General features: G+C 34.9%; 2 protein-coding genes across 2 annotated transcripts in view; one reads left to right on the forward strand and one right to left on the reverse strand.

The window, feature by feature from the left end:
- The window catches only part of LOC144977413 (uncharacterized), a gene marked incomplete in the record, with an annotated part of 78,563 nt that overhangs the window by 6,400 nt on the left and 62,163 nt on the right, over positions 1-10,000 (reverse strand).
- The window catches only part of LOC144977411 (uncharacterized), an 8,327-nt gene continuing 5,707 nt past the window's right edge, over positions 7,381-10,000 (forward strand). Inside the window, exon 1 of the mRNA XM_078922594.1 lies at positions 7,381-9,928. Within this exon, the coding sequence (XP_078778720.1) occupies positions 7,624-9,928 (2,305 nt within the window). The 5' untranslated portion in view covers positions 7,381-7,623. The remainder of the gene's footprint in view (positions 9,929-10,000) is intronic.

Consider the following 10,000-nt stretch of genomic DNA (forward strand, 5'->3'; position numbering starts at 1 on the left):
CAGCCGTTTTTACTGTGTTCCAATCGTCACGTAAACAAGACAAATAAAAACGGACCTTTTTCAATGACGTGATTCGTGACAACCTTATGTGACCGTGACCGTTTCCGCAGAGCCATGAGTTTTTGTCATGTTAGTCCAGCATTCACAAAACTGCTGTGCTCGGGAAAAACAAATATTTAGAAATAAATTTGGCCAGAAAACTCGTCCTTCAAATTTAATATCGATCGATTTAAATGGACCCTCGTCTTAGCAAAAAACTTTCAAACCTGGACTTCGCTGAAGTAAGGTGAGAGAATGGATGGGAGTAAAGGGCCATTATGAGGAATAAACTTTGCGGAATTGAACCGGTGATCTTCAGCCCGAAGGCGAGTGTCATAATCACTCAGATCACAATGGCATCTAAAACCAACAGAAAAAAAAAAGAATTGAGATTTTATAGAACGTAATATCCACTAAACGTGCTCAAAGCGATTTATAAGGGGTCCCTGACCAACAGCAACATTTAACATGAGGGACGGGACTTGACGCCTGTTAGGCGATATTACAATTTTTTCGGACAGAGACAACGCTATATATACGCGGCATGTACTCATTTTACACCTGAGTACGGTGAGAGAATGTGAGTAAAGAGCCTTCTCCAAGGATTCAACTATGCGCCGGGCGAGGCTTGAACCCAGGACCTTCCGGTCCGAAAACGAGTGTCACATTACTAGACCACATAGCCGCACAGAACAACGCCGCGATCACAGTAGCCTTGAGATGAAACTGTTTGTGAAAAATACTCACGTTTTGGCTACAGTTTCCTTCAAGGCAAAAGTTTTCGTGTTTGTTCAGCATTCACAGCAGCGCCGCCAAAGTCAAATATGTGGGGGTCGAGATTACGTGACGCACGGGGTCCCATTGTAACAAGAAATAAACAAAGCTCTTGTAAAGAGAATAAACGGGAGTACCGTTCTATAATTCTTAGATAACCACGCCTCTCGGACACTCCTCATAATGTAAACAATTAATTGTAGGAATAGGGTTCAATAGTTGATGTCACGTCCGCCCAGCAACCAGAGCTTGGTTCTAAACAAAGAGAACGATACTTTTTATTCTTCATGCTGGCTAGAACTTTTCACGTGTCATGTATCAGATTGTATAAAAGTCAAACATGATCAGATTTATATGTTTTTCTCCTGGATACACTTTTATGCTCGTCGGAGAAGTATTTCATAAGGGCGTCCGCCATTGTTCCGATTGTCTTAGAACCAGTTATTAAGTTATTATTTAACTCCTTAAAAAGGCGCTGTCACTCAAGCTTTCAGTACTTCTGTTGCTGTTACAAACAAACTACGCTCTCCTCCGAACTGTTCCATCTGCATCAAGGGCAGCGTGGCTCAGCGGTACGTCTTTGCTTCGTACCCGAAAGGTACCGAGTTCGATCATCCGCCACTGCATGTGTGGCCTTAGCAAGTCGCCTCGCCCTAGCTCAATACGCGGCACTGCACTGCGGCTGACGCCTGTGTTATTCCAGTCTTCTCTTGGAATAGACTCTAGAGATTCCAAATGAGAAATTTATTTTATTTATTTATATTTTTAAAAACTATAGCGACTACAATATTCATCCCACCACAATAATATTGCCATTATAATACTCAGTCGGTTATCAGACCTTTAATATGTGTACCTTGATCCCGCCTAACACCGTTGTGATGGGACGGGTTATAATTATTGCGTGAAACAAAGACGGGCCATTGGTTAGGTTTGGAGCAGACCTGCCAACCTAAAGTATTTAAAAATTCGTAATTTTTTGAGATAAATGTTACAGTGAATCACATAATCAGTCGGATGGTGAAAAGGTTTGAACTGAGATATGCCAAGTTTATTAGAACGTCATTTTTATCAAAATCTTGATAATTGTTTTTTAAATATCCCTTTTTTTTAAAAATTTCTGGAAGAAAAATTAATCACAAGACTTATATCTCATTTATAATATTTTTTTTTTTAGTGTAGTGTAGGGTGTTGTAGTATGCGATGTAATATTAAATTTGAAAAAATTTGTGAAATTACCTTGTCATTAAATCTACCCATTAACTTCATAAAAATTAATCACTCTAATGTACTATCAAGATAAAGATTTAAATTTAGTGTGTACCTCCCATGCATTGACATAATTCATACCTTTTCAGAAAATGAGCATAACAAAAATATAATTCAAATCCAAATTTTTACCTCCCACTGATTTTTTCATGCGCTGACACAAATATTGTACTCGATATAGTTAACTCACTCAACCCTAACACCGACTATATCCGTAGTTTACCCAGGTTACTTTTACCCCATACCTGTTTATTACATTTTTCTGAGACAAATTATAGGCGTGGTATCAAATCTAATGTTTTTAGTTTGTACATGTTAATGATAGTTGAATAAAACTATCTATGCACATGCTCATTTTAATACATTTTTTTCCTATTTTGAAAAGAAGCAAATATCTCTAGGATTGAATGGGTTAACTTCAAAAATCATCAATTTCCCCTCACAGGGATTAAATAACAGTTTAACACTTTCGTCGCCATTGGCCGCACTGTGTGGCCAGAGCAGAATTTGTTTTACTGGCCAAAGGCCGCACAGTGAGGCCTGTCTTGAAAGGCAAAAATAACAATGTAATCCAATCCTACTTTCCACAAAAGTATTATAAATTGAATCAATGGTATCATTTCTTTCATCAGAACATTCAATTGGCCCTAGGGGGGTATTTAAATTGAGATTTGGCGCCGAATTCGAAAGTCGCTTTGTCTTAGCTTGTCATTCTCATGCTGCCTCAATCAGGTGTCAGCCATTTTGTGACGGAAATGCGTATATAGCCTGGCGCTGAAAGAGAGCGTAAGATTTGTGCGGCTATGTGGTCTAGTGGTATGACACTCGCTTTCGGATCGGAAGGTCCTGGGTTCGAGCCTCGCACTCGGCGCATAGTTGAGTCATTGGAAAAGGCTCTTTACTCACATTCTCTCACCGTACCTGGCCGTTAACAGCGGTGTCTCAGTCCGAAAAATTGTAATATCGCCTAACAGGCGTCATGTCCCGTCCTACATGTTAAATGTTGCTGGTGACCAGGGACCCCTTGTAAAGCGCTTTGAGCACATTTAGTGGATATTGCGCTATATAAAAGCTCAATAATAATTTAAAAAAAAAAAAAAAAAAAAAAAAAAGATTATGTAGTCTGACATCAGCTTTCATTTTCAGTCAGTTTTAATGACTAAATGTCTCTTGGTGTCTTTGAAGACAAAGTACTTGCTTTCAGCTTTCAGTGAGTGATTTTATTGATTTTATTGAATGATATAATATTATATTATGATCGCATGTGCATATATATGTATATGTATAAGCGCTTCCGAGCATTTTTGGTGGGAAGGGGCGCTATAGATAGTATGCAGATGACGTCACTCAGGCCTTTGTTATTGTTTTTGCCATCCGCGTTTGTGAGTTGTTCTCACTAAACTGTATTAACAAGACTATAAAAGTTCATGATTACACAGAGTTTGTGTGTTGGTCCGTTATACTTCCGGATGGCAATGTTGTGAACTCCTTGGCCAAGCGCATTCAATCTATAGAAATTATTAATATTATTATTATCATTATTATTATTATTATTATTATTATTATTATTATTATTATTATTATTATTATTATTATTATCATTATCATTATTATTATTATTATTATTATTATTATTATATTATTATTATTATTATATTATTATTATTATTATTATTATTATATTATTATTATTATTATATATTATTATTATTATTATTATTATTATTATTATTATTATTATTATTATTATTATATATTATTATTATTATTATTATTATTATTTTATTATTATTATTATTATTATTATTATTATTATTATTATTATCATTATTGTTATTATTATTGTTATTATCATTATTATTATTATTATTATTATTATTATTATTATTATTATTATTATTATTATTGTTATTATTATTATATATTATTATTATTATTATTATTATTATTATTATCATTATTATTATTATTATTATTATTATTATTATCATTATTGTTATTATTATTATTATTATTATTATTATTATTATTATTATATTATTATTTATTATTATTATATTATTATTATTATTATTACTTAGAAATACTCATGAAGTTTTGAAATTGAAACTAAAATTTCGTAATTCTACGAATTTTTCGTAACAGTGGGCAGGTCTGGGTTGGGAGAAAAGCTATGCAGTCTCGTGTGACCTCGAGAAAATTGAATGTCCGAAGGTCAGGATTCTGTTTTCTCGTTGTTGTTTTATAACAAAATATTTGATGACCGCGAGACACAAAGCATTTCTTTATAACATGGCCAAAAATGTAAATTGACTACTTATTCTGTAAAAAAAAATAATTAAAAATTACTTATTAAAAATTTTTGGCCAGAAAACTCGTGCTTCCGATATTACTCGATTAAAACATATTGTTAAAAATCTCAAACCTGGGACTTCATGGATGAGTTTTTAACGAGACAAGGGTCATTTTCATCGATCGATTTTTTGAAGAACGCGCTTTCTGGTCAAATTTTAAAGATATGGTTGTCCTGCATTTTTTTTGTTTTTGTTTTTTTGTTTTGTTTTGTTTTTCTTCGTGGATATCAAATGACATTGAGGCTTTGCGTTTTGACACAAACAACAATGTGAAATTGAATGTAAGCTTCAATCTAATACTATACGATAACAGCTAAAATGGACGTTTCGGGTTTCCCCTTTATCAACAAAACAGGGTGAATGAAACACTACAGACGAATGAGATAATGTAGTAATGGCGTTGTTAACCACGTACCTTTAGGATAGGAAGCAACGACTTTACCACCGAGCCACGCTGCTCCAAAATCACTAACACGCTGTCTAAAAATAGTAACAAGGATATGAGTGACGTCAATTTCGTTCCGTCTATATTATGCCAATAACCATTTTGTAATGTTGGTATGTGTGCGTTTGAGTGAAATAGTCACACGTTCTACCCGCCAGATCAATTGAGTCAACACACAAAACTATGTAACACGTTAGATTGACAGCCTTATTGATACAATTTGGTGAGAACTATTCACTTTATCGATGAGCTAAAAAAAATAAAATCAAAAACCCCAAATAGCTGAGTGACGTCATCTTCCATAGTAAAACAATGGTATTGAATCGTGACAATGAGATTCCACAGTAACAAGTGTTTAAATTGGAATGACGTAATCTTCCCAACCTTCCCAGCATACAATGGACGATATATTTAAAAACAAACTAATATCAAAGCGCCAAGAGCCTCATTGTTGAGGATACCGTGCGCTCTATAAAAGTTATTTTTATTATTATATTATTATTATTATTATTATTATTATTATTATTATTATTATTATTATTATTATTATTATTATTTATTATTATTATTATTATTATTATTATTATTATTATTATTATTATTATTATTATTATTATTATTATTATTATTATTATTATTATTATTATTATTATTATTATTATTATTATTATTATTATTATTATTATTATTATTATTATTATTATTATTATTATTATTTATTATTATTATTATTATTATTATTATTATTATTATTATTATTATTATTATTATTATTATTATTATTATTATTATTATTATTATTATTATTATTATTATTATTATTATTATTATTATTATTATTATTATATTATTATATCACGGCGTGAAAACGTAACAATCGAATGATAGTTATCGCGAATTTCACGGTATAGACACAATTAGATGAAGCTATCATAATCATTCGAGTTAAATGAGATTCATATTTTATCAAAACAATTTGATTTAAAGTTCTTTGAGTAGAAAGTGCCAGGAGACAATAGAGAAATGTTTATTCTCTGTTGTCTCTGGCACTTTCCTACTCACTTCATCTCTTGTTATTATCAACACAATGGCCTGCTCTACTCACTTTTCTATATTCAAGTTCTTTTGTATGTTGTTTGTTTTGTTTTATTATGTGTGTGTATGTTGTTAAAATAAAATGCAAAATAACTTGTATCGTACTCAGCGGTGATTGCAGTAACAATATTCATACTGCAACCACCATTGAGTACAGACGATACAAGTTATTTTGCATTTTTTAAAATTTGTTTTTCACGTTAATTTGTGTATTGTTGTGCTGACGAAGGTTTGTCCCCGAAACGTCCATTGTCTGTTTGGTTCCCATACGAAACCTCTCCATTTTCACTTTTTCGTTAGTATTTTCATGATCACCGGCTTCAGGCAGCCCCTAAAGATTCTACTAGTACATGTCTCAACAGTGTTGAATCGTGACAAGGGGATTCCACTGTAACGGCTATTTGAATAGTGCAACCTTTCCAGCCTTCCCAGCAAACAAGGGACGTTATAAAGACGAAACGAATGATGACGGCGTGAAAATAGTCATAACCGAATGGCGTGTATTGCATTATATACGTAGAAGTAGAAGGCAATTATTGGGATTCAATAGTCTGATGTCACGCCCGCCCAGCAACCAGCACTTGGTTCTAAAGAAAGATAATCGGTACTTTTTATTCTTCATGCTGGCTAGAACTTTTTCACATGTCATGTGATCAGAATGCATAAAAGCCAAAATATGATCGGATTTATAATGTTTTTTTCTCCTTTGGATACACTTTTATATTATGCTCGTCGGAGAAGTATTTCAAAAGGGCGTCCGCCATTGTTCCGATAGTTTAGAACCAGTTACTAAGTTACTATGCGTCATTACGAGGGAAGTGACCTCACGACAGTTATAGCCTATTCTTAAGATTCATGAAGCAATCTGTAATACCAGGACTTTCGTACTCTGGAAAAACCCAAATGTTATAATTTGGCCAGAAAACTCGTCCTTCAAATATCGATCGATTTAAATGACCCTCATCTTGGCATAAAAATCCCCCTCAAACCTGGGACTTCGCGAGTGAAGTCCCAGGTTTAAGAGGTTTCTTTTTGCCAAGAAGAGGGTCATTTAAATCGACCGATATTTGAAGTGCGAGTTTTCTGGCCAAATTTGAAATTATGGTGTTTTTCTTCCAGAATACGGCAGACGGAACCTGACTGGAAGCATCATCTCGAAATATTGGATGTCATTTCAATATTTTTTGTTGTGTGTGTGTGTGTGTGTGTGTGTGTGTGTGTGTGTTTAGTCTTTTTTTTAAATTGTATTTTTTATTATTTGTGAACGTTATTCTCAATTCGTATGGACAGTTTTAAATAACTTAAGTCTTTAACTCTGATATTTTACCATTCAAAAATCCCTTCGGTCATCTATGTATAAAGGTTGCTAACAATAAATGTAGTGATTGTATGTGTGCGTTTGAGTGAAATAATCACACGTTCTACCCGCTAGATCAACAGTTTCAACACACAAAACAATGTAAAACGTTTGATCGACAGCCTTATTGATATAATTTGGTGAGAACTATTCACTTGACTGACGATCTAAAAAAACAAACAATCAAAACAGCAAAGAGTGGAGTGACGTCCACTCCGTCCACAGTGAGCAAGACGAAGTTTGAAAGTGGAGTCCCAGAATAAGGAGTGATATTTCTAACAACCTATAAAATGGAACACAGCATAATTCTACCCGTCTTCATCTATTTATTGTTGTTTGCGTGTGACGTCATCACGTCATTTACAGATTGTGGAGGGGTCAAAGGTCGATATGTATGTGACGTCAGCAACCCTCAAGCATTTCACATTTGCCTTGGCGAGGACAAGCACAGCCTGGTGTGTCCGGGAACTCTCCACTTCAACGCCCAGGCTCAGATATGCGACTGGCCTGAAACGACGGTATGTCCTTATGATAACTATTCTGGACTAGACGAAAACGCCGATGAAGACGCGATTGATAATGACGATAATAATATTATAAGTAACAATTTCGATATCCAATCAAATCTCTTTCACAGTGCATTGCCTGAAACTGTGGATAAAGTTAAAGACCAGAACTACTGGATGAGGACGAATCCATATGAAAACTGGTACAAGAAAAAAATATTTCACGATCAGAATTTTGTTGGAGATAAGCAGGACACTCAATCAGCATTATTCAAAATCAGTCAACCTTATGACCTTCAAAATGCAGTCAAGGCTAATGTCAAAAAGGAGCACATTCAGTTTTTAGAACACACCAAAGAATTTCAAAACAAAGCAGATGAAATGGGTGAAAAAGTCAAACCTACACAGACTCGCGTAACTGGGGATCAGAATTACCCAAGAATGGCTGCAGTCGAAGTTGAAAACACGCCCGAAGAATTTTTAATGCGCACCAAACATCAAGTGAATGAAAAAGCACCGTCTAAATATATTCTGCCAAATTATGGAAATCTGAATTTCACGACGGCCAGTTCTAAAAATAGTCCCATAACATTTTCAAAACACAACAAATTTTATTCGCATGTGATCACAACGAAGGACAACGGGAAATATATTGGTTTAAATGACGGCAACAGCAGGTTCTTGTCTGATAAATCTTATAAAGAAGTTGATGGAGATTTTGAGACGGAAAGTGTGGACAATAATAATTATATTCAAAATACTGGCAAAAGCGCGCGTAGTAAAAAACGAAATACAGCTAATTTATACACGCGAGATATTCCGATCAAAGCTGGCAATCCTATCGGAGACGATAAACTTGAATTTCAAGGGGGAGGTGACCCATCCAATCAACACGGTTATCCCTCCCAGCACGACAGGCGTCGTGATGAAAACAATTTTATAAACTCTGATTCTTCCATTAAACAGAGTGGAGACATTTCAATCAAACACGCGTTAAAAACAGATTTCCCTAAAGTAACACGAAAGCTGCGAAAACGAAAGCTGAGGTCACGCAAATCTGATTACTATTTCACACGGCGTTCAAAATCCCTCAGTCCGTACGCGCCAAGATCCCAAACCTTCAAAGCTCACCCTTACTTTCAAAATCACATTGAGCAGAACGCAATTGTCAAACGACCTCAAGCTTCTCCGAAACAAATGACGAGCAATCATAATACGCCCAGTATGCAGGGATCGAAATATCGCCGAAAACTCTGGCACCCACGGGAGAATATCATTTCCGGTTCCAACGAGATGAACAATCGCAAAAAGACAAATGTGTTATCAGAAAATGCAAAATCTGCATCGAATTACGATAATATGATCTACCCTCCCAGACCAAAAGAATTACAGTCAAATAATATTGTTACAAGTCAAATGAAAAAAAGAACATTTCCGAAATGGGTTCATAGTTACGACGAAAACGACTTCACTGATGTAAATGGTCAAGAAAAGAAACAAATTAAAATCACCGACGCCAGCAGCCATGGAATGAGCAATAATTTAAAATCAAAACATTCACCAAACCCAAGACTGACACGGGTAAACTCGAAAAGAAGACGTAATAACATCAATGATAACGTCGATGACAAAAGAATCAATAAATGGTTTCACCAGGAAATGAAACAAAATCGTTCGATAATCCCGCTTATCAAGGAATCGCTTTACGCCGCTCTTGAACGCAGACAAAGTTCCACATTCAAAACAGAAAAATCGAAGATTCCCACAGACAGAGCTCCGTCTATTAAAATTACACACACGCATCCGCGAAGTAGGACATATCGCAACTTGCTAGTGATGGATCTGGTCAAGAACGAATCTTTTGTACCTTCTAACAAACGCCGCGAACATAAAGCTGAGATGGACGTTGTGGAAGAAGGTACTCACTCTAAGACCAAATCCGTTCCTGCCGTGTTATCAGTGCTCGGCGACACGATTCACCCATATAAACCAGGAAGGCATATGGCTGGCGAGGCGTATCGCTCCAAAAAATATTCCGGAAGTGGTAATTTGAAAGTCAAAATGTCGTGGAGTCAAAGAAGGATGAAGGGTGAGTTGTGGTTAGTAAAATGTATTATGTTTCTTCTTTATATTCTATCCTTATTCTCTCTCTCTTTCTTTC

The sequence above is a fragment of the Berghia stephanieae genome, chromosome 7 (genome assembly GCF_034508935.2).
Source record: "Berghia stephanieae isolate SIO BIC M18660-M18661 chromosome 7, UCSD_Bste_1.3, whole genome shotgun sequence".
Taxonomy (NCBI): domain Eukaryota; kingdom Metazoa; phylum Mollusca; class Gastropoda; order Nudibranchia; family Aeolidiidae; genus Berghia; species Berghia stephanieae.